General features: G+C 50.3%; 1 protein-coding gene across 4 annotated transcripts in view; it reads right to left on the reverse strand.

Moving 5' to 3' along the window:
* Window positions 1–25,511, reverse strand: part of gabrb3 (gamma-aminobutyric acid type A receptor subunit beta3) — an 896,267-nt gene that overhangs the window by 99,065 nt on the left and 771,691 nt on the right. For all 4 annotated transcript variants that reach the window (XM_072477220.1, XM_072477218.1, XM_072477217.1 and 1 more), the window contains one exon: window positions 24,876–25,096. In XM_072477220.1, coding sequence (XP_072333321.1) covers window positions 24,876–25,081 — 206 coding nt within the window. In that variant the 5' untranslated portion in view covers window positions 25,082–25,096. The remainder of the gene's footprint in view (window positions 1–24,875; window positions 25,097–25,511) is intronic.

Below are 25,511 nucleotides of genomic sequence, written 5' to 3' on the forward strand. Positions count from 1 at the left end.
AGGTTCCCAGATCATTATTCTGGGTCCTTGGATTACTAGTCCAGAGACAATGCCACTATACCACCACCTTCCCAATTGTAAACCCATGACTGATCAACCGATGATTTTATAAGCGCATTTTAAGACTTCCTTATTAATTGATTCCAGCATTTTCCTGATGACAGACGTATGGTTAACTTCCCTGTTTTCTCTCTCCCTTTTTTCTTGAACAGCAGAGTTACAGTTGCTAACCTCCAAACTCTGGAACCATCCTAGAATCGAGAGATTTTGGAAAATCATGACCATGATGTCCAATGGGGGTGATTTTCAGCCCGCATTAGCGGTCAGCAAAAATGACGTCATGGGGGCAAAATATGGCGAGAATTAGGAAATGCAATTCTTGCTGGCGAGATCGGGTTTTCCGATGATCCAGGACACTCTCCGGTGGCATAATGAGAATCCCACCATGGAACGTCGGGAACCTCACTTAAATACATGAGAATCTTATTGTGAAGCCATCCCACCGGGTCACCCCCGTCCACTGAATTTCCATCAGGTGTCGGCGTGATGTCGCACTGGTGAGATTTACAGCAGCTGTATAAAAATTAGAATCTGGCAACTTCACCTTTGAAGGGGATATCGGAGGTGGGCACTCAGGTCGTCATCACCCTCCAGTGTGGAAATTGCAGGGGGGGGCACTGGAGAGGATACGGGGGACCCAGATAAGTGCAACTCAAGCCCGCAGGGGCGGTGCCAACATTTTGTGCGATCGGGTCACTCACAGGCCTTAGTGACCCTTAATGGCTGTGAGTTTCTCGGTTTAAAGGGGTCTGCCGGCTGTTTCGTTGGCATTGCTTCCTGTGTCCCCCTTGCTGGGCTTGTGGCGATATCACTGCTGAGGGATTGCCCTTCTCGAGTGGTAGCTGGAAATTGGGTGGGAGCAGGGTCCACACAGGGGGCAATTGTGAAGTCGCTGGGTACGGTCCCATGAGATGCCAGGCTGCATGGGCAGAGTGGGGGCTCTGATAAGGGATGCTTTCCAGCCTCATGAGGGCTGAAGACCCTCCCACAGGAGGGAGGATGATGGCAGTCAGAATGAACGCTTATATTCAGGCAGCACTTTAAAGCCAGAGGGTATGAGTTGTCTAGTTATGAGGCCAGGTTGTCAGGGATTAGTGTCTGGGCGGTTGGCTATTCAAGTTGAAATGTGTGTTTACCTGCAACCAATGATAGCTGTGGGGATGAGGGTTTCCCTCTGAGGATGTAGTTGACTGCAAATGGCAGCTTACACATGCATCAGGAGTGCGTCGCTTGCCACAAGGGAAGCTGATTGCCTAATCTACTCCCTGACCCTTCCTTTACGAGTCAATTGTGCCAATTTAGTTCACAATGCAATGCATGGGTGTGCCACTGATTGGCGCCCAATTGTTAACCCTTTGTGTGTCTCTTGGGCACCACAGGGGTTGGGGTGTCTTATTGATCCCTTTAGTCACATTTTGGTTTTAAGTTTCATTTGAGATTCGCTTTTTGTTTACAGTGGTTTCCCTTTAAGAGACTGTTCCTTTCATTTGTCCCTCAGTTCAATTCATTTAGTTTACTTGGTTATTTGTGTTGCTTAAAATGGTGGAAGCGTGGTGTAGGTCACAAACCTAGATCAATGCGTTGGAGTTCCAGGTTGAAATAGTTGGAATCCTAGCCCCCAAGCACTGAATTCCAAAGCTAAAACGCACATCTCCATAACAGAGGTGTCACAGATGTGACCGCCAATGCAAGATGTTATGGCAAAGTCGCTCATCAGTCATGATAGTGTCTCATTTCCTCGTGAGGTTAGAATGCAGATCCATTGAATACTCTCATTCTTTCCACCAAGGGGAGTTAGGTGGCCCTTTGAGAGGGTTGTGGGTCAGGACATTGTCAGGACTCCTCATCGCTCACATTGATGTTCTCGTCCTTTCAATTTTTGATTCGGAACAATTATCGAGCCAGTCGAGCTGGCAATTATTTTGATTGCGATCGAGCAGCAGCAGTGACATTGGCGAGCTGCTGCACATGGCAGGGGCCAGCGCCCGGCTGAGGGGGAGACAGAGCCCGCTGATCTTCTGGGAGCAGGGCAACAGATGGCGGAGCCTCGGAGGGGACACTACCAGCTATGGGTATTCCACCGTAGAACGTCCTACCTCCAGGTGTCAGAGATCCAGTGCCGGAAAAGACTGTGTCTGTCCTGGGGGATGGTGGACCACCTGTGCCAGGTGATGCAAGGGTTGGCACCACGTGGACTGGGAGTCACCCATTGCCTGTGTTCCTGAAAGTCACTGTTGTTCTGAATCTCTATGCCAGCGGCTCAGGCTGCACAGGTGACCTGTGTGGCATTTCCCAGTCTGCAGCACACGAGTACATAAGGGAGGTCATAGATGTGCACCATGCAGGAGTGTGCCCATTTCCCGGGGAACATCCACGTGCTGCATCTTGTGACACTTACATATCCCAGCCATTTTGGAGGGTTAGCAGTGGCTAGAGGGATGGCTCCTTGGAGATAAAGGATACCCACTCAGTAGTTGGCAGATGACGTCATTGCAGAAGCCACAAACCGCTATAACGAGGTTCATGCATCAACGCTCAAGATGCGGTTCCTGTACCTGGATTGGTCACGGGGAGCACTCCAATATAGCCCCCAGAGGGTGTCCCTCATCATAGTGGTCTGCTGTATTCCGCACAACCTGGCACTGCAGTGGGGCAAGCAGCTGAACCAGGAGGAAATGGAGGATTGGCACATCTCCTCATATTAGGAGGAGGTTGAGGAGGGTGGCAAGGGCCAGCACATAGAGGAGGTGGAAGGACTTCGAAGGTTGGCAGGGATTCACCTGTGAGGCAGGACTAGGGAGGCCCCCATAGCCTCTCGGTTTGGTGACGACCAGGACTAGGATGTGAAGGCCTCTCCCACCATGTGTCTGATATCCTTTCACTACTGTGGTGCCTGTGGGAGGTTACCGTGATGGTGGCTACATTCATGGGCAGGGCGTTAAAGTGATTGACTCGACACTGCAGACTTGCAGTGAGAATAAAGAAATGCTCCTCTTATCCTCTACAAAAGGTCTGACTCTTGCCTGACAGAGGGCCGAGCGTGAACTGCCATTAAATGGGCTTATCTTGGAGCCCAGAGATGCTGAACAACACATCTCAGCTGCTACTGCCTTCCCTAAGGTCTTGATGTGTTTCTCCACCTACAGATGACCTGGGCCGATTCTGTACATAGAATCATAGAATCCCTACAGCACAGAAGGAGGCCATTCGGCCCAGTGAGTCTGCACCGGCCCTTGAAAAGAGCGCCCTACTTAAGACCACGCCTCCAACCTATCCCTGTAATCCAGTAACCTCACCTATCATTTTGGACACTTAAGGGAAAATTGATCATGGCCAATCCACCTAACCTGCACATCTTTGGACTGTGGGAGAAAACCGGAGCACCCGGAGGAAACCCACGCAGGCACGGGGATAAAATGCGCAAACTCCACACAGACAGTCACCTGAGGGCGGAATTTAACCCGGGTCGCTGGAGCTGTGAGCCAGCAGTGTTAACCACTGTGCCACCATGCCGCCCCATGAGAGGCCTGAGCATTGATGTGGGGGCAGTGGAGTGGGCGGGGTTTGCAGGGGGAGGCGAATCCTCCATGGATGGGGGGCTGGGGAGGGGGGGAGGGGGCGAGGACTGAGGGACCTCTGTCAGCAGCGGCACAGCTTTACTGCCCCCTCAGTGAGGGAGGTGGAAGAGACACAGCACTGCCATATTTATTTTTTTAATTATCAATTTAGAGTACCCAATTCTTTGTTTTCCCCAATTAAGGGGCAATTAAGCGTGCCTAATCCACCCTCCCTGCACATCTTTTTTGGGGGTGAGACCCATGCAGACAGGGGGAGAATGTGCAAAATCCACACAGACAGTGACCCGGGACTGGGATCGAACCCGGGTCCTCTGCTCCGTGAGGCAGCAGTGCTGCACACTGTGCCACCGTGCCACCCCAGTGCACTTGGCCCTGCACCATGGCGCTCATGCCCCCAGCCATGGAAGTCATGAGCTGAACCAGGGAGTGGGCATCCCCCACCATGGAGTGGGCATCCTTCACCAAGGTCTCCACTGTGGACGCCACCCTCACAGTGTTGGCCTTGTTGCGCCGGCGTGACGGCATCATCTCATCGGACAGAAGGCAATGGGACTCCTCCAGTCGGCCTTGCAGTCCGAGGAGGGATGCTGTCACCCTTCCTGAGGCTTGTGACTCTGCCTTTGTAGCTCCAGCAGCTCTCCGACATCCGGACCCTGAGGCACGTCATCGACCAGGGGCTCAGCAGAGTCCTGAGTTCTGGCATCCTTCTGTGTGCCGGTTCCCCAGGACACCAGGCCGGAGTCCTACCAAGTCAGGTGGAGGCAGTGTCAGGTTGGCAATGCCAGGGGTCAGGCCAGAGGCATGACACTCGTGAACCCAATTGGGGGCGAGGTTTCCATGATGTGTGGAGGAGGGGTGGGAGATGGTGGAGGAAGGATGGTGGGGAGAGGGTCGGACACTTAGAATGGGGAGGTTGGCCTGATCCAGTCAGGATGGCAAGGGGGCGGGGGGGGAATGCGGGAGGTGTGCGCTCGGGACACCCTGATTCTTGTGTGATGTGGAGGTGGGTGACCCGACCATTGAGTGGTGGTGGGGAAGTTGGTGCTTTGAGTTGGAGGATTTGGGGTGTTCCCATTGTATGCCAGAGGTCCCAATGTCTGCGGGGGCAGGCCCTTTAACTTCACTTTGCGATTAGCGCCCCCTTTCTCAAAAGCAGTGTCCCCCCCCCCCCCCCCAGTTTGCTGTTTAATTCTCGCCAGGATGAAATTGCAGAGTACTTTCTGATATGGCTACGAAATCCAACGGCCAGGATTCTCCGACCCCGCGCCCGGTTGGAGAATCGACGGGCGCAAGAATCACGCCACGCCGCTTTGACGCCGGCCCCCCAATTCTCCAGCGCCGATTCTCGGGCGTCCGCGGGTTTGCCGCCACACCAGTCACGGGCCGTTGAAAGTGGCTCCCCCGGCGATTCTCCGTGCCTCGACGGGACGCGTGCCCGCTGAGTTCGGCCGAGTCCCGCCGGTTTGGGTTACGTATGGTCCCACCCAGCGGGATCTTGGAGTTCTGGCTGCGGGGGTCGTCCTGGTGGGAGGTGGGGGGATCTGACTCCGGGGGGGGGGCCTCCTCGTGGCCTACCGATCGGCGGGCGGGCTAGTTCAGTGGGGGGCCTATGTTCCTCCGCGCAGGGCCCCTATAGGGCTCTACCATATTGCCAAGGGGCCAGCGGGAAACGGGAACCCACGTGCATGTGCGGACTCGCGCCGGCCATGGCGCGCCGGCTTCCGAGCGCCGAAGAAGCGAATACCACTCCGGCGCCGTACTGGCCCCCTCGGAAGGCTGTTGACGCCGGACTGGCTCGCGCCGCTTTTGCCGCCGGCGTCAGATGTTGGCCACGGGATCAGAGAATCCCGGCCAACGAGTTTGATACTGCTTCTTTCACCTGATCCAACACAATCTTTGAAAATTCCACCCATGGTGCTGTCTTCCTGACAGCCATCCTCCCCGACTGAGTTTGGAACAATCGCTGGGGAGGTGTTCAAAAGGAGTGCCCCACTGATTACGAAGATGAGGGGCAAAATTCTCCGGAAACGGCGCGATGTCTGCCGACTGGCGCCCAAAACGGCGCAAATCAGACGGGCATCGCGCCGCCCCAAAGGCGCGGAATGCTCCGCATCTTTGGGGGCCGAGCCCCAACCTTGAGGGGCTAGGTCGGCGCCGGACGAATTTCCGCCCCGCCTGCTGGTGGAAAAGGCCTTTGGTGCCCGCCAGCTGGCACGGAAATGACATCTCCAGGCGGCGCATGCGCTGGAGCGTTAGCGGCCGCTGACACCTTCCCACGCATGCGTAGTGGAGGGAGTCTCGTCTGCCTCTGCCATGGTGGAGACCGTGGCGGAGGCGGAAGGGAAAGAGTGCCCCCACGGCACAGGCCCGCCCGCGGATCGGTGGGCCCCGATCGTGGGCCAGGCCACAGTGGGGGCATCCCCCCGGGGCCAGATCGCGCCGCGCCCCCCACAGGACCCCGGAGCCCGCCCGCGCCGCCTTGTCCCGCCGGTAAGGTAGGTGGTTTAATTAACGCTGGCGGGACAGGCATTTTAGCGGCGGGACTTCGGCCCATCCGGGCCGGAGAATCGCGCGGGGGGGTCCGCCAACTGGCGCGGCGCGATTCCCGCCCCCGCCGAATCTCTGGTGCCGGAGACTTCGGCAACCGGCGGGGGCGGGATTCACGCCAGCCCCCGGCGATTCTCCGACCCGGCGGGGGGTCGGAGAATCTCGCCCAAGGTTTTTGCGGGACGGGCGAACCAGAGGCAAGCCACCTGGAGCACGGCACAAATCACTTGGGGGGGGGGGAACAATTTTGTTAAGGAGGCTGAATATTCGGCGAGTTTTTCCACCGTTGCAGCCAGTGGGACTCTCCCTGGTTTTGCCGACAGGACTGACACTTTGAAAAAATATGGGAAAATTCCAACCAATGGTCGGGTCTCTCGGTTGCGAGTCCGCACTGCTACTCCTGCCAACGAGGACGGAGAATTTGGTGCTCAGACAAATCGGCCATTCACTGCAGCGGGAGAGGGGAATCCGGCTGCCGTGAACAGACAGAGATTCCTGCCTAATAACATTTCAGCTACCTCTTTACAAATCCTGGGGCGTAGGCCATCAGGTCCTGTGGAGTTGTCACTTTTAGTCCCTTAAGTTTCTCCTGCCATTTTTCTCTGCTGATATTGATTTCTTTAACCTCTTCATTCTTATTAGCCCCTTGGCTACTATCCCTTTTTAGGGTGTAATTTGTGCCTTCAACTGTGATACCAATTTAGGATTTATTTTATGCTTGGGATGGTTGTTGGGGCCAATCGTCTGCTACTAATGATAAACTGACAGCACTTGCTCTCAATGCAATGTCGTAGTTCATGCTCGTTAAAATCCCTTTCCCATACAAAACGGGCCCATGAACCCATAAGTTCCAAATTTAAAATGAGCTAATATACACACGGGGTCCAAACTGTAGTTTTCGTGACATTTCTGGAGGCAATAAAAAAGTAAAACCAAAGGAAACACTGCGGATGATGGAAATCTGAAATAAAAACAGGAAATGCTGGAAAAGCTCAGCAGGCCTGGCAGCATCCGTGCTGATAGACGCAGAGTTAACGGGCATGGTCTTACGGCCATGCTACACCGGAAAAGCAGCAGCGGCGCAACGTGGCCTTTGAAAGTGGGGAGCCCCCGCTCCTGGGATTTACCCGGCTCGCAACACCTTGCGAGATTCAACGCAATCTCACGAGACGGTGCAATGTGAATCCCGCCCACATTTTAGCAAATCTGCATATTAGAGTGAGGCAGTAAGCCTTACTCTAATATGCAGATTCCCGAGGCACCTGAGGCTTTGGGATTCAACCCCTTTGCCTCAGAGACCTCAGGCAAGCGCCGTTTGAGTCTGGTCCCTGCCAAGGTGCCACAGGGCTAAATCGCGGGCTTTGAAAGCAGGGCAGGCCAGCAGCACCGTTCAATTCCCGTACCAGCCTCCCCGAACAGGTGCTGGAATGTGGCGACTAGGGGCTTTTCACAGTAACTTCATTTGAAACCTACTTGTGACAATAAGCCCTGCCAAGGTGCCAAACTGGCATATTTTGTGCACGCGTATGGGGTCGGGGTTGGCGGGGGGGCCAGGACCCTCCCATATTGCATTCGGGCTTGGGGGAAGGGGGTTGGGGATTCTGTCAGTCACCTTGGACATCAGGAAGCCATTTGTAAATGGCTTCCCGACCTCTCCCTACAATGGTGAGTTCCGGTGGGCGTAGCTCCCCACAGTACAAAGTAGTTCTGATCGTGCGTTGCGACTCCATCCTGCTGATTACTGTGCTTGAAGGTGAAGAATAAGGTTGAAGATCTGTGGTTTTGCATAGGATTACATAGGAGCTGGGGTTCTCTGTTGCGAGGCCACCCTGCTATTTCTGCTAGCAAGGACGGAGAATTTGGCCGTGCCATTCGCTGGTGGCGGGATTCTCTGCTCCCGCCACTTGTCAATGGGATTTCCCATTGACGATGTCCCGCGCTGCCGATAACCCGGAGGGCCTGGGTGCACTGCAGGCAGGAACAGAGTATCCCGCCATCAGCAAATGACTGGAGAATTCCGCCCTGGAGACATGGAATAGAAACAGAGCACTCAGGCCAACCAGTCCACGTGGTACTTAAGCTCCCCTTGAGACTTCTCCCATCTTTTCTCATCTAAATTTGAGCTGGAATTCTCTGGCCATTGCGATTTGCTTTTCCCACTGGCAGCACAACCCCTCCCATGACTTTCCTGGTGGCGTGGGGCGGTTTCAATGAGAAATCCCATTGGTAAGTGGCGGGAGTGTAGACTCATGCTGCCAGCGAACAGCCCGCCGGCGAGGCACATGCAGCTGGGGGACCGGAGAATCTAGCTCCTACAATCATAACCATTTATTCCACTCTTCCTCCCACGTTGGTCTCGTGTCTCCATAAATGCATCTATGCCACTCATGTCAATCGTTTCCTCTGGTTCAAGTTCCCCATTCTTACCACTTTGGGTGTAAACCTTTCCTCTACATTCTCTATTGGATTTCTTGGTGACTATCTTATATTGATGACCCCGAGAAGGAAACATTCTCTTTGTATCCACTCTATCAAAAAAACTTCATAACTTTAAAGGTCTCTTTTGTCCGCTGCCTTCTTTTTTCGAGAGAGAAGAGACAGAGTTTGTTCATTCTTTCCTAATACGGTATGCATGGATTTCTGGTATTATCTTAGTAAATCTTCTCTGCACCCTCTCCAGTGACTCTATATATTTTTTTATACTATGGTGGTGATGAGAACAGCAGGCAGTACTCTAAATGTGGTGTAACCACGGTTCGATGCAGGTTTAATATAACTTGCCTACTTTTCAATTCTATCCCCCGGAACTAAAATCCATCGCTTGGTTTCAATTTTTATAGGCTTATGGTCAACTTATGGTGATTGACGTATTTGTACTCCAAGATTCCATTGTACCTTTTCCCTACTTAGACTTGCACATTCTAGGTAACAAGTGTCTATCCTTCCAACCAAAGTGCACTATCTCACATTCATTGTCAAACAAAGGACTTCTTGAAACATGGCAGCATTGCCCTTAATGGCAGTGAACAACAGAATGGCAACAACATGTCCAACAAACTGAATTATGCTCCGAGTCCCAGCGCCTTAACGGTGCAGCGGTGGCAAAGATGAAAGAAAAGGGGGAAAATCCTGCTCTCCTGGTCACACTACCTTGTGGGATGTCTTCCCCATGTGCCAAAAGGTATGTGTGTCCCAGCATGGATCCATGCGGAACACCACCACCAGCTTCTACGGCCACAAATAATTACCCTTTATTCCCACTCAGCTTTCTGTCTTGAAGCCAGCTGGTAATTCATTCTGCCACTTGTCTCCTAACTCCACGTTCTCTGACCTTATTTATTAGTCCATGATGGGGTAAATTACCAGAGACTGTTTGAAAATAAATTACATCCACCGCATTACCATTGTCTACCCTCGCTGTTACCTCCTTAAAACATCACTGGACAAGGCAGCATGGGTATTGCTGTCCAGTCTATCAGGTAGAAGGGACTTTTCATCTCAAAGGTAAGAAAATGGAGTTAATGAAACTCTTGAAGAAATCTGCAGCTTCCATTTCCCTTGATTTTTAAAAATTCGGTCATAGTGTGGTTCCACCCAGCGGGAACTTGGAGTTGCGGCTGATGTGGGCGTTATGGTTGGGGGGGAGGGGGGGGGCGTGGGGATCGGACACCAGGGGGCCACCGATCAGCGGGCCATCACGATCTGGGAGCGACCCATGTTCCTCTCGCGCGGGGCCGATGTGCGGCTCTGCCATGTCAGCGGCGCCCGTGCCAAGGTGGGCCGTGCACGCACATGCGCGGACCCACTTGCGGCTGCCGTGCGCAGGCACGGCTGCGCGGTCTGTACAGCAGAGCCCCGCCGGCAACAAGAGCTGCGGGACACACGCCGGGGTCCTACTAGCCCCGAGGAAAAAGTTCGGAGTAATTCTCGCTCGTTTTCCGGCGGGCGTGGGGACTTAGTCCCCCAAAGGGAGAATCCCGCCCCATTTTCTATCCCTCAGGTCTGGCTACTCTCAACAAGTTGCAGCTGAATCCACGTAACACTGAGAATTTCACTCTCGCTAAAGTGCCAGTATAATCCTGACTAAATTGTTGTTGTCCACACCTATTTTCTCATTTCAATTGCATCCTCTAAAATTAGAAGCACTTTTGTTGAGCCTACAACAGTTCACCACCACCTTCTCCACGGCAATTAGGGATGGGCAATAAATGCTGGCCTAGCCAGCGACAGCTCATGAAAGAGTAAATAAAAATACAGTATTTTCCATCTGGACCTTTACAACCTGGATTGCCTATTAAGAAGTCTTACTACACCAGGTTAAAGTGAGTCACCTGATGAAGGAGCTACGCTCCGAAAGCTAGTGATTCCAAATAAACCTGTTGGACTTTAACCTGGTGTTGTAAGACTTCTTACTGTGCCCACCCCAGTTCAACGCCGGCATCTCCACATCGTGTATTGCCTATGTCCTGGCATTTTACCAACTAAAGTCCTGTCGCTAACTATTATGGTTCTGCACTATCGGGTGAAATTTCAAAGCAGTAACTTGAATTTGGTAATGTTTACACTCAGCTTGGTTGGCAGAAGTACTGGCGGCAGACACACATCAGAGTATGCCATCCGATGAACCTCCATGTATGTCTTTCAAGTGGAATTTGCAAATCATGTGATTGGGTGGAAATCCGCCATAACTGCAGTGCCTATTCCCTGGCTTGGGTCTTACGTCTGTCTGCGGTTGCCATGTCACCTTAATATGATTGGAGACAATTAGCTGGATCCAACCCATAGTGGCATCACTGAAGGGACCCCTGGGGAAACAGTAATGGCCGTGACAATAGGAGTTCTATTTTTGGATTGACGTTTTGCTTCAAAATGGTAATACATATTTGATAACTACATGGTTTTTACATCGCCACAGGGGGAGTATTTCAAATAGAAAGTACCCCCGCATGAACTTCCATCCACTTCCCATTAAAAGCTTTGATGGACTTGTGTTTCTCTCTTACCTCTTGTCCCCTGAAGATGGCGACTTACGCCTTGGTGCTAATCCATTCGCTAACATCTCTCCAGAACCCGATATGCATTGACATTTTTCATACACAAGCGACTGCAGTGCATAGCAACATGCTATTCAACTGCAGAGTCCATCGCAGGAAAACCTGATTCAACCCTACTCTGTATTTGCCAATCCTTCTCAGGTATGTATACCCACAGGGTGCTGAGCAGGAAATTTTAAGATAACCCACCCATTGGAAAATGGATTGGATTGGGGCAAAGCTATTTTTTGCACCTCACTCTCCTATGGAGCCAATGATGAATTCTACTGGGCAGGATATAAAAACAGGCATTCGGCCCAACCCTGTGGATTTCTTGCTCAGCAAGTTAGTTTATAATGACCTTCACACTTTCACTAGGTGTCTGCACTGGCAAACAAGTCAGAAGCAGGAACCTTTGTTAATTTTCAACTTTCAGCCATAAGACTGGGAACAGTTCCTGGCACATCGGTGTTGCTCTTCTGAGAATCAGCGAACAGAACCTGGAGGGCTTTCCTTGACTGCATTACGAAGAGTATTTAGAAAGGCATTTTGAAAAGGCTAGGTTGAACAGGGCTGCAAGCTATGAAATAAAGATTGAAGGGATTAATCTATGCACTTAAATATTTCATAATTTTACTTTTAGCCTGCAAACGACCAAAGAGCCCTGAAATTAATTCTTACTGCAGACTTCAGAATTATGTTTTTTCAATATTGCACCAATATGGGGAATTCCAATTTTCACAGTGAGTCACAGAAAGCCATCAGAAGCAGTCTACGAATCGCATCATTCATGCTTTGAGTGACAGAACTGAAACAGCAGTCGCTCATCTATTATTCTGATTGTTAAATAATTAAAGAAAAACACATTTGTGTCAAAAATACACGAGCATGGATTAAAGCTACATCATGCATTAAAGATGAACATCAGCAAAGAAGTCAACTTAAAAGGCAGATTGTGGAGAGTGCATCTCAACACAGCATTCGGCTCCTCTGGGTAAGCACCTTCAGCCTAATGGAGGCATTAGTTTGTGCTTTTTTAAAAAAAAGATATAATTAAGCAAAATAGAGAACATTTAAATATAATTTGGTCTATTCTCTGATCATTACCACGCACCCTTGACCTGTATTATTGCATTATTATCCAGTTCTCTCAATAGTCTTGGCAGTAAAGGAATTACCTACTGCATCATTGGTCTGTGCAGATCAGAAGATGCTGAAATTGGGCCCCAGTATATAACAGGTGATAGCATAGTGATAATATTAGTAGCTGAGTAATCTGAAAATCTCGGCGAACGTTCTGCAGATTTGAGTCCAAACCCTGCAGGAGGGGTTGGGGATACATTTAAATTCAATTGATTAGCAAGTGTGGAATAATGCTACTTTATAAACAATAATTATCAAACTGCTGAATTGTTGTAAAATCCCAAAAGGTTCACTAGTGTCTTTCAGGGGAGGAAATAATTTGTCTGTACCTGGCTTGTCCTACATGTGACTCCAGCTCTACAGCTGTCTGGTTGATTCTTAACTTCTCTCTGATGTGGCCTAGTCATTCAATTGTATCCAGCTGTTACAGAAAGCAAGATGGCTGTACCTACACAACATAGATTGCAATGATTCGAGAAACTGGGCTCACTCCTCCTCAAGGACAATAAATGCTGGCCATGGTAGTGAACGCTCCCCTTCCAGGAATTAATTTTTTTTAAAAAACAGTTTCCTATCGCACATTCCCCAGATTCAGGAAGGGAAAAACAGCTGGAAACTCAGGGGCGCAATCTAACGGCAGCGCCCCGTCCAATTCGGAAGCGACGTGGCCGGTAAATCTCGCAAGAGACCTACCGGGTGCCATCCTGGCACTGCCAAGGTGCCCAGGTGGCATCTTGCCCGTGCCGGGGATCGGGCCTTGGGGGTGCCCTGTCCTAATGAGGGGGGGTGCGGGGGGCTCAATGAGCCTTCAATTGGTGAGTTGGGACGTTGGGGGTGTCCGGAGGCTGCAGTGGGGGTCTAGAGATTAGGGGGTCATTTAAAAATGCACCTCACTTGCTGCACTGATGAGCGGAGCTCGTTAGTGCAAGAAATGGGACTCATAGCGGCCTCGCTGGGCATACCTCACCGAGGCCCAGAAATGAAGCAGAGTCCCGTTTAATAGCAGGGTCGTTCCTGGCGCTGCCAACACCGGGAAACACCTGGTTAAACGCGCCCGACATTGGACTCTGTTTCATTTCCGTTAAATCGCGCCCAGAGTGACATTCAAAGTCCACGCAGGAAACGGGTGTTCCTCCCTTTATTTATGCAAAGAGTTGGAACGATAGAAAAGTGACAGCATCGAAGGAGGCCATTTGGCCCATCTTGTCCATGCCAACCCGAGGACACCTAGGTGCCCTTTCTAATCCCACCTTCCTGCACCCGGTCCATAGCCTGTAACTTACAGCACGTAAGGTGCAGATCCAGGTACACTTTAAAAGAATTTAGGGTCTCTGCCTCCATCATCAACTCAGGCAATCAATTCCAGACACCCACCACCTCTGCGTAAAAAAGATATTCCTCATGGCCCCTCTATACCTTCTGCCACTTATCTTAAATCTACGCCCCCGGTTCTCGAATTCTCCGCCAAGGGAGGCAATTTTATCCTGTCCACTCTACCACTTCTCATCATTTTTTGTACACCTCAATCAAGTCACCCCTCAGCCCTCTTTGTTCCAAGGAAAATAACCCCAACCCCAATCTCTCCTCGTAGCTGCACTTTTCTAGCCCTGGCAACATTCTTGTAAACCTCTCTGCCGTTAGAAGCTCCTTTTCAAAACTGGCAGGTGCAACATGAAAGCTGACAGGCCAGCTGCGCTCAAGAAACCAAGGTAGACAGGCAACCTAACCAGCAGTCCCAATAAGACCTGACCTATCACTGACTTTCCATTCTGCCCCACCTCCCCGCCCTGTCTCCACGCATATCATTCATCTTATTTCTATCCCCTTTCGGTTCTGTGGAAGGGTCATATGAACTCAAAATGTTTAACTCTGGGTTATAACCTGCCTGCTTACCACTGGCTGGGGACTAATGGCAATCCCACAATCCTTTGGGAGTATGAGCTTCCCCAATGAGGGTGGGCGGAGAAATCATTAGCAGATTCCCTGCATAAATAAAGCTGGCCAGTTTGGAACCGGCTAGAGGAGAGTGAGCAGCAAGGAGTTGTTGCTGCTTTTGCATATATATGTTATTGTAAATAAATGTTATTTCTTTGTATCCTTAAAACTAGTGCTGGATTCTTCGTGGCCCTCACAAAACTGGCGACGAGGGTTAAAGTGAATAGCTGTCTACACTGCTGAAGCCACCTCCCTGGGTTTTTGTTGAATACAGGTTGGAAGTTGTTTTCTATTACACCAGGGGCGGGATTCTCCCCTACCCGGCGGGGCGGGGGGTCCCGGCGGGATGGAGTGGCCTGAACCACCCCGACGTCGGGCCGCCCCAAAGGTGCGGATTTCTCCGCACCTTTAGGGGCCAAGCCCTCACCTTGAGGGGCTAGCCGGAGTGGTTGGTGCACTGCCAGCCGGTGGGAAAGGCCTTTGCCGCCACGCCAGTTGGGGCCGACAGGTCTTCGCCGGCCGGCGGGAGTCGGCGCATACGCGGGAGCGTCAGCGGCTGCTGCGTCATCCCTGCGCATGCGCAGGGGGGGTGTCCCTTCCGCATCGGCCACAGTGAAAACCGTGGCCGAGGTGGAGGGAAAAGAGTGCCCCCATGGCACAGGCCTGCCTGCGGATTGGTGGGCCCCGATCGCGGGCCAGGCCACCGTGGGGGCACTCCCAAGGGCCAGATCGCCCCACGCCCCCCCAGGACCCCGGAGCCCGCTCCCGCTGCCTTGTCCCGCCGGTAAGAAAGATGGTTTAATCCACACCGGTGGGCCAGGCATTCCAGCAGCGGGACTTCGGCCCATCGCGGGCCGGAGAATCGCCGGGAGGGGCCCGCCGACTGGTGCAGCGCAATTCCCGCCCCCGCTGAATATCCGGTGCCGGAGAATTTGTCAACCGGCGGGGGCAGGATTCACGCCAGCCCCCGACAATTCTCCGACCTGGCGGTGGGGGTCGGAGAATCCCGCCCCATGCCTCTGTATGGACGTTTGGATGTTTTTGACACTGCGCTGGAAAGCTGTAACCTGTACGCACAACGGATGTGTTACTATTTCCGGGCAAACAACATCACCGAAAACGAGCGCCAGGTGGAGCGCCTGCGGCCCGCATACGTTTGGGGTGATTAGGAGCCTTACGTACCCAGCTGCGCCGGACACGAAAACGTTTGATGAACTTGTGAACTTAGTGGGGCAACATTTTAACCCAACCCCGTCCACAATAGTCCAGCATTACCGGTTTAATACGGCTGAGAGGACCCCAGGGGAATCCCTTGCTGATTTTCTATCCAGGCTACGCCGGATTGCGGAGTACTGTGACTATGGTGGGACCTTGTCAGAAATGTTACGCGACCGTTTGATTTGCGGTATTAACAATGCGGCCACCCAGAGAAAGTTGTTAGCGGAGCCAACATTGACTTTTCAGCAGGTCATTCGAATAGTATTGACCCGAGAGAGCGCAGAACGGGGAGTGCAGGAGCTACAGGGAATGGAGGTGCATGCCTTGGGGCGCAACCCCTTCCATCCGAAAGTGTCCCCCTGCACCCCTGCGGTACCTTGAGGGAGGCGACGTCCGGATCAACGCCAGTGGTCATCGGACATTCCTCCCTGAAGGGAGCCTTCTCCAGAACCAATGGATGAGGAGCCATGTCCGTGTCAGACTTGTGGGCGCCGATCCCATCGCGGACGCTGGTCCTGGGGGCGCCAGAGGCACCGTCGTTGCAACAGAAACTGGAGACAGCACAGGGGCAGTACCTTCCATTTGGATGAACCTGCGGCGACTACTCCCAAGGACGTGGAGACGGAGGATGACTGCCTGCAGCTGCATTGTGTGGCAGCTCCCCGTGTGGCCCCCATTAAGGTGACAGTATGGATCAATGGTCACCCACTTGAGATGGAGTTAGACACTGGCGCAGCGGGCTTCGTGATCGCCCAGAGGACATTCGACCGCATCAAGTAGGGTATACAGACCCTTACAATAACCGACACACAGGCCAGGTTGGCTACCTATACGGGGGAACCATTGGACATTGCAGGAACTACGATGACCCCTGTTGTTTATGGACGCCAGGAGGGGCGTTTCCCACTTATCGTGGTGTGCGGCCACGGGCCCAGCCTGTTGGGTCGGGACTGGTTGCGTCATTTGCGGCAGCACATCCTCTAAACAGTTTCTGGAGGGTTGACTGAGGTGCTAGGACGTATTCCAGATGTATTCCAGCCCGGTTTGGGGAAAATAAAAGGGGCCGTAGCCCATATCAAAATCGAACAAGAAGCCAAGCCGTGCTATTTTTGGGCGCGCCCGGTGCCTTACGCCTTGCTCGAGAAGGTAGAAGGGGAGCTCACTCATTTGGAGACTTTGGGTATTATCAGGCCCGTCAGTTTCGCTGACTGGGCAGCACCAATTGTACCTGTAATGAAGCCAGATGCCACAGTTCGCTTGTGCGGCGACTATAAACTTACAGAGAATACTGCTTCCCGGCTCGACCGATGTCCAATGCCTCACATAGAGGATCTCTACGCAAAGCTTGCAAGCAGACTCTTGTTCACGAAATTAGATATGAGTTACGCCTACCTACAGTCGGAGCTGGACCCTGCCTCTCGGCCAAGAAACTTCAGAGAGTCGTGAACACCGCCGAGTCCATCACACGAACCTGCCTCCCATCCATTGACTCCATCTACACCTCCCGCTGCCTGGGGAAAGCGGGCAGCATAATCAAAGATCCCTCCCACCCGGCTTACTCACTCTTCCAACTTCTTCCATCGGAAGGAGATACAGAAGTCTGAGAACACGCACGAACAGACTCAAAAACAGCTTCTTCCCCACTGTCACCAGACTCCTAAATAACCCTCTTATGGACTGACCTCATTAACACTACACCCTGTATGCTTCATCCGATGGCAGTGCTTGTGTAGTTACATTGTTTCTGTAATGTTGCCCTATTATGTATTTTCTCTTCTTCTCTTTTCTTCCCATGTATTTAATGATCTGTTGAGCTGCTCGCAGAAAAATACTTTTCACTGTACCTCGGTACACGTGACAATAAACAAATCCAATCCAATAGGTAACGATTAATACACATCGGGGCCTTTATGAATATACACGGTTGCCCTTTGGGGTATCCTCTGCCTGCGCTATTTTTCCACGCGTCATGGAAGGCATTTTGAGAGGTTTACCACATGTCGCTGACTACTTCGACGACGTTTTGATTACAGGGACGTCGGAGCAGGAACATTTGGAAAATTTGGAGGCTGTCCTTAGACGCTTTTCAGAGGCTGGATTTTGTTTACGTCGCACAAAGTGTGTCTTTCAGGCGAAGGAAGTAGTCTACCTGGGTTATCGGGTGGACCGCGAAGGTTTGCACCCCATCGCAGAGAAGGTGCGAGCAATTCAACAGGCCCCCGCCCCGGCTGACTCTTCACATCTTCGTTCTTTTCTCGGCCTCGTAAACTATTACGGGATGTTCCTCCCCAATCTGGCAACTACACTGGCCCTGTTGCACCTTCTGCGAAAGAAGAATCACACCAGGGTTTGGGGTCAGCCGCAAGAAACCGCTTTCCGGCAGGTAAAACAACAATTGTCGTCGACTGGGTTGCTAACCCACTATGATCCTGGAAAGCCTTTGCTCATCACATGTGATGCATTCCCGTATGGTATTGGGGCTGTCCTGTCCCACAAGATCGGGAACGGGGCAGAGCGGCCGATAGATTTCGCCTCCAGCACATTGAATGCAGCGGAAAAGAAATACGTGCAGATCGAGAAGGAGGGCCTGGCGGTGGTCTTTGCGGTGAAACGCTTCTACCAGTACGTGTATGGCGGCCACTTCACTATCATGACTGATCATAAGCCTCTGCTCGGACGTTTCCGAGAGTATAAGCCAATACCGCCCATTGCTTCCGCACGGATCCAGCGCTGGGCTTTGTTGCTCGCTGCCTACGAGTATTCTCTGGAGACAAACCAGGAACCCAGATGTCAAATGCCACCGCACTGAGCCGATTGCCTTTATCAACCAGCCCCATGTCGACCCCCACGACCGGTGAGGTTGTTGCAACCCTAAATTTTATGGACACCTTGCCTATCACAGCATCACAGATCCGTGAGTGGACCCAGATGGAGCCAGTCCTCTCAAAGGTTCGGCACATAGTCCTGTATGGTGGGCAGCATAGACAGCTCCCAGGCGAGTTGCAGGCATTTTCCTCCAAGCTGTCAGAATTTAGTGTGGAAGACGATATCCTCTTGTGGGGACGTGTGTGATTGTCCCGGAAAAAGGACAGGAGCTGATACTAAGCGCAATGGGCATCGGGTGTGACCAAAATGAAAATGTTGGCCCGGAGTTATGTCTGGTGGCCAGGCCTCGACACCGACATTGAGAAGGTGGCCCAAAACTGCTCCATTTGCCAGGAGCATCAGAAGCTTCCACCGGTCACATCCCTACATCACTGGGAATGGCCAGGGCTGCCTTGGGTGCGCTTGCATGCGGATTTCACTGGCCCTTTTCAAGGATTCATGTTCCTTCTATTAATTGATGCCCAGTCTAAATGGTTGGAGGTGCATAAGATGGTAGGCGCAACAATCGAAGATGCGTTTGTCTTTCAGTACGCATGACCTCCCCGAGGTGCTGGTCACGGACAACGGCACTCCGTTCACAAGTGAGGAGTTTGTGAGGTTCATGAAGATGAATGACATGCACCATGTCCGCACTGCCCCTTACCACCCGGCTTCAAATGGGTTGGCGGAGCGCGCGGTGCAGACATTCAAACGAGGCCTAAAGAAGCAGTCTTCTGGGTCAATGGACACGAGACTGGCTCGTTTTTTGTTTTCATATAGGACCACCCCACATGAGGTGACTGGGGTAGCTCCCACGGAACTCCTAATGGGCCGGAGACTTCGCACCCGCCTTTGCATGATTTTCTCAGACATTGGCGCAAAAGTACGCCGCACACAAGAACGGCAGGGACATGTTTTTTCTCGGCATCGATCGATTCGACAGTTTGCGCCCGGTGACCCAGTGTTCGTTCGGAATTTTGCTGGTGGTGTCCAGTGGATCCCTGGCGTTATCTTTCGTCGAACGGGCCCTATCTTTTACCAGGTGCAAGCACAGGGTCGTCTTCAGCGCAAGCATGTAGACCACGATCGGTCCAGAAGACCATCCCTTCCAAAGATTCCCCGCCCCCGGAGCTCATTTCTACAGCCGCAGAGACCAGAGACAAGGAAGGTAGTCCTCACAATCTTCCACTGGTGCCTCACTCAAAGCCTGCGCAGGTCGTTACAGAACCGCGTGGAGATATAGACGCCGAGATGACTGAGGCAGCGGACTCCGACTCTGAGATGGAGACACAGGACGCCTCGGAGAGGGAATCCTCGAGTCCACGGGCAGTGGATGTACAACCGTTATGCCGTTCATCACGAAAGCGCCGTTCTCCATCTCATTACACACCGCCCGATCCAGCGCCTTGTGCAAATGGTGACCGGCCTGCGGCAAAACGAGTCCGACGCCCTCCTTCGCCAGGATCTTCGGTGGATTCCTTGGACTTTGGAGGGGGAGGGATGTTATAATCTACCTGCTTACCACTGGCTGGGGATTAATGGCAATCTCACAATCCTTTGGGAGCATGAGCTTCCCCAGTGAGGGTGGCGGAGAAATCATTAGCAGATTCCCTGCAGAAATAAAGCTGGCCAGTTTGGAACCAGCTAGAGGAGAGTGAGCAGCAAGGAGCTCCTGCTGCTGCTGTTGTGTGTATATATATATGTTATTGTAAATAAATGTTATTTCTTTCTATCCTTCAACTCGTGCTGGATTCTTCATGGCCCTCACAAAACTCTGTTTCTCTCTCCCCAGGTGCTGCCAGACCTGTTGAATTTGTCCAGCATTTTTTTGTATTTTTTGCACCAATACCAGATGTGTCTTGGGCCTACCCATGTCAGGACAGGGCCATTGCCAATGACCACTTTCCACCAGTTAATTTTTCAGCTACAAGCGTTGGGCAGCTCACAGCTGCAGTCATCAGAATGCATTTTCAACACTCAATGATAAACATTATCTCCAAAAGTTGTTCTTTTCCCCTATCTATACCACAAATTGGGTTGCATTTGGCGGGGACACTAACAATAGGTTGCACATGGTACTGCTGATTACAAATCCAGAATCTCTAGCTGATTGAAGTAACTTGTATATTTGGAAATATAGCTATGCCATAAAGAGCAATTGTTATCACTGGAGAAAATTATTCAATAAGTGTCAGAAAAGGATCTGGTTATTAGGTTACTTCTCAAATATCTGATTGATTCAGTTGCGAGTGGGCTTTTAAGTCAGTCTTAGACCTAGTAAAGAAATTATGTTCTTCGTCATTCCTAATAGGTGCTAACTATCTTTAATATTATTCATTTCTTTTTTGATCTTCATCTGCGTATATCTTAATTTCTCATTTAGTTGAAGTTGAACAATCTTTTAATAATCTTTATTGTCACAAGTAGACTTACATTAACACTGCAATGAAGTTACTGTGGAAATCCCCTAGTCGCCACATTCCGGCACCAGTTCAGGTACACTGAGGGAGAATTCAGAATGTCCAAATTACCTAATAGCACGTCTTTCGGGACTTGTGGGAGAAAATCGGAGAACCCGGAGGAAACCCATGCAGACACGGGGAGAACGTGCAGACTCCGCACAGTCAGTGACCAAGCTGGGAATCGAACCTGGGACCATAGCCATTGTGAAGCAACAGTGCTAACTACTGTGCTACCGTGCTGCCCTGTAGGCTGCAATAACAATTTTTAAAATATTGATGCATAGATCTTCTATTTAAATACCCATCTATATTACTACAACATGCCCAAACCTCAATGTTCAACAGTAGCGTTTTCCAGTTAGAATTATAAAAAACGTGATCAAAAACGTGAGATACTGAAGCATATCTTTGGTCAAATTTTCAGGCTTTGAACGAAACATGTACTTTTCTATTTATCCTGAGGCTATACCCTTGGCTTTTTTATTGAGACGATTGTTCTCAGATTTTGATCTTCTCATTATCTTCCTGATGTTCCACAGGGATGCCTTTGTACTGGTGTGAAGAAAGAAACATTTCACCAAATAATTTGTATCATGTTTGAGCTCCCCCCACCCCCGCTCTCCCCTTTGGCCATCTCAACCATATCTCCTAATGCTCAACTGCGTATGTTCTCTGAAGGCTGCCATTAGTCATGTCGGTGACCATGGAGACGCCTTTATCTTCAAATCTTGCCTTCAGCATATTTGGAATTTAGTTTTCTTTCTCTATCTCTGTGATATTCACCATAACCCTTTGAGCTCCCTCAACACCCCTCCAATTCTGGCCTGATGATAATCATTCAAACATTGGCAGCCGGGCCTTCAGCTGCAAAGGCCCAAAGTTCTGGAATCCCCTCCCTAAATTTCTCTGCCTCTCCACCTCAATTTTCTTCTGTTGTGCGATGTAAAATTTTAGCGATAGTGCTCCCGTGAAGAGCCTTCGGATCATTTATTGTTAAAGGCGCTGTGTAAATTCTAGTTGTTGTTGTTAGTCACAGGTTTTCCTGATCTCTTTATTCTGAGGGTCGCCTCATTGGGATGGAGAAAATTGGCCAAACTTGTCTTCAACAATGCCTTAGTTTAGGGCAGCACGGTGGCGCAGTGGTAGCACTGCAGTCTCACGAGGTCCCAGGTTCGATCCCGGCTCTGGGTCACTGTCCGTGTGGCGTTTGCACATTCTCCCCGTGTTTGCGTGGATTTCGCCCCCACAACCCAAGGATGTGCAAGGTAGGTGGATTGAATGCTAAATTGCCCCTTGATTGGAAAAAATGAATTGGGTACGCTAAATTTTTTTAAAAAGCAATGCCTTAGTTTCAGTCACCGCAAAGTTTTAGATATACTGAAGTTTTCAACCTTTTATATTTTTGGAATATTTTGAATCCTGACTTCAACCAACTCTTATGGGATAGAAACGTCAACTGCAGAACTGATCGAAATCCAGATATTGCTCCAGAGTTACTATCACAACACTACTGATCTAAGCTGCTTGGAGATTTAAGCAAATAACTTGTTCACATCAAGGCAACTTTGATTTCGTCTTCGTAACTCTTTTAACAGTGAACCATCACAATCATAAAAAAGGTTAGAAAAGCGAGGGATTCTTATGGACTGACTACCTGTCTGCTGAAAGGGAGCTTGAAAAGTTTCTGAATGAGGAGGACATTCCCAGTTACAAAGGGTAAATTATTGAGTTAAGAGGCGTTATGTGTTATCCCTAGCTTCAGTTGGGGAGAATGTTCTTAAGATGGTTGGTTGCTTTTTTCTTTGCCTTTTACAGGGAACTGCATGCTTAGGATCTGGTTCAGTTGTGCCTGTGGGTACTTTTCCCATCCCATGTTCAGATTTTCCTCATTTGTGTGGCAAATTCCTATTCTAATTCAACCAAAGCGCAGTTGAGTTCATAACGGTGGACCAGCTTGAAGTGCACACTTTTAGATAGCCCAATCAGGAATTAGATAATAGTTAACCAGTTGTATTTGCTGCATAGACTCATAGAATTTACAGTGCAGAAGGGGGCCATTTGGTCCATCATGACTGCACCGGCCCTTAGAAAGAGCACCCTACCTCAGCGCACACCCCCACGCTATCCCCGTATCCCAGTAACCCCACTTAACCTTTTTGGAACACTAAGGGCAATTTAGCACAGCAATCCACCTAACCTGCACATCTTTGGACTGTGGGAGGAAACCAGAGCACCCGGAGGAAACCCACACAGACACGGGGAGAACGTGCAGACTCCGCACAGACAGTGACACAGCGGGGAATCGAACCTGGGCCCCTGGCGCTGAGAAGCCACAGTGCTATCCACTTGTGCTACCGTGCTGCCCCACGGTAATAATTCATTATAGTTCTTGTTATAAATAAACAGTAATTGTTTTTAAACTTACAAACCTGGTGACTGGAAGGGCCAAAGACTTTGGGTATTTTTCCAAGAATTATTGGTTAATTAACTTGTGTTGTGACTCTGGGTCAAGTGGGGTTGGAATTGACTGTGCACTTGCCCAGGGTTTTGTAACACCTCACTGACCTCAATTAGCTGTCTTCTATGGCTCCAGGCCTGACTCCTTATCGAAAGTGGCTCAGGGTTGGGAACAGGGTGGGGAACTGGACAGAGGCTGGTGGCACCACATTGCACATCTGCCCACCTCCAGCTTGGAATCTGAACCCTTTCAAAAATCCCGGCTCATCATGAGGACTTTACAGCTGGTGGCGGTGGACAGAAATCAGGGGCAGGAACCCGAGTTAGTTTATTCCTCTTCCTCCCTAACCTTGGCGATTGTCATCAATTTTATCATTTCAAACATTATCTTTGATACGAATGTCAAAACAAGCACACTCTGGGAATCAAAACTGTGAACCACTAGCCTGCATAGTTTAGCACGGGGCCAAGCAAGAGAGTGGACTACTTATCTTAACAAGCAGTTTTTGGGTGGGTGGTTGTGATTCTAGAAAATCTGCAAATCAAAGAGTTTTGAGGGCTGGTTAGAAATGAGTCTATTTTGGCTTTGCAGAATTCTCAGCAATCCCAGCTTCCTGAAAGCATATCTCTCTCTCTCGAACACAACGGCAGAAATCCATAGAGGGATAAAGCTCTCTTCAGTTATTAAAAAAATTCAATTACGACCACGATCATGGTAATTACTACTTTAACTCTCGTCCCCTCAGAAAAATCTGCAAACAGCCATCAAACGATTCCCTGAAGCCACTAGTTAGCTCCAGCAATCAGCTTATTTTTCCTTTATAATTCTTCAAACCAATTATACAGCTGTTTCAATTTCCCAGCATTGGCAGTCTGGCTGTCTTCATTAGTGCCCATTTTGGGATTGGGATTTATTTTTCTATTTGTAGGCTGATAATTATTATGTTGGGGGTGACACTGAGGTGTTTACTGTGCGGGGCGGAGATCTTTCTATAAGATTTTCCATTCATTTCAATAGAAGGTTCCTTCACAGAAACAGGTTCAGGCAGCTCTTGGGGGCGAAAAGGGCCGAAGGATATGGGGGTGGGGAAGGCCGGAACAGGCAATCGGGCTGGACGATCAGCCATGATCATCATGAATGACAGAGCAGGCCCGAAGGGACAAAAAATATTTGATTCGACAGTCCGGAGGTTGGAGGGAATTAAACCAGAATTCCATAGATTATGTATGAATGGTTAATTATTTTGCCTGGGAAATCTCTCTATCTCGTTACGTGTTATTCATATGCATACGTACACTCCTCCCCCATTTTCGACTTACAGTCACTGCGGGGCTTTCCTGAGACTGAATACCCAGCCTGACCAGATAGAAGCTGACTGATGATGGCACTGGGGAGATGAAATAAGAGGCACAGAGCGGAGCCACGTGCTTGCGACAGGATCTTTCCTCTCCAGCCTGAGGTCAGGGTTACATAACATAGTCTGCCAGAGTGGGAGCTGCCTCCTCAACATGCAAACGTCAAGAGCGTTGGTAAACTGCCAGGCCAGTGAAGAAGGTTCCAATCATGCGGCACAAACCTCAGTCCGTACAGCACCGTTCCGTCGGGGTGAAGGCGGATCATCCGGTTCTTCACCGTGACACCGTGCACAAATGATTTCTTGTCGTTCAGGAAGTACGTGTCAGGCACCCAGAGCTGATCTGCCACTCGATTGTCTAGAGTCAGGTTGAGAGGTATCCCCGAGTACGCAAGCCTCTTGTCCCTCCAGTACTGTTGGAAATACATAGTTATCGTGTAATCCTGTAAGAGAAGTGACAGGCAGGCTATCAGCAGTGTTCCACTGAGGAGATCCTTCATGCTTTAGATACTGTGCACAAACGAAATGGAAGCAAATGAACCATATAAAATCCTTCTGAGCAAGCACTTAGTAGAGTGAGCATGTGGACGTACCAGATTCTGCATAAACACTGAAAAGTAAATAAGTGTAACGATTCATTGATCTGGTTAGAAAGTTTGAAATGGAAAACAGTACTGGAATAATTCTTTTTGGATGCCTTCATTGTAGTTTCAATCAAACATGCTAAATCTTGTTAGCAATGAAGCATAGCCACGTAAAGAACTGGAGACAGTGACGAAAGAAGTCATTTAAAAAAAAACATCACTCTGCATTTATAATATGAGACTGTGGCAATTGAGCAGTCCAGCCACCTTCGAG

This window comes from Scyliorhinus torazame, chromosome 15 (genome assembly GCF_047496885.1).
Source record: "Scyliorhinus torazame isolate Kashiwa2021f chromosome 15, sScyTor2.1, whole genome shotgun sequence".
Lineage (NCBI taxonomy): Eukaryota > Metazoa > Chordata > Chondrichthyes > Carcharhiniformes > Scyliorhinidae > Scyliorhinus > Scyliorhinus torazame.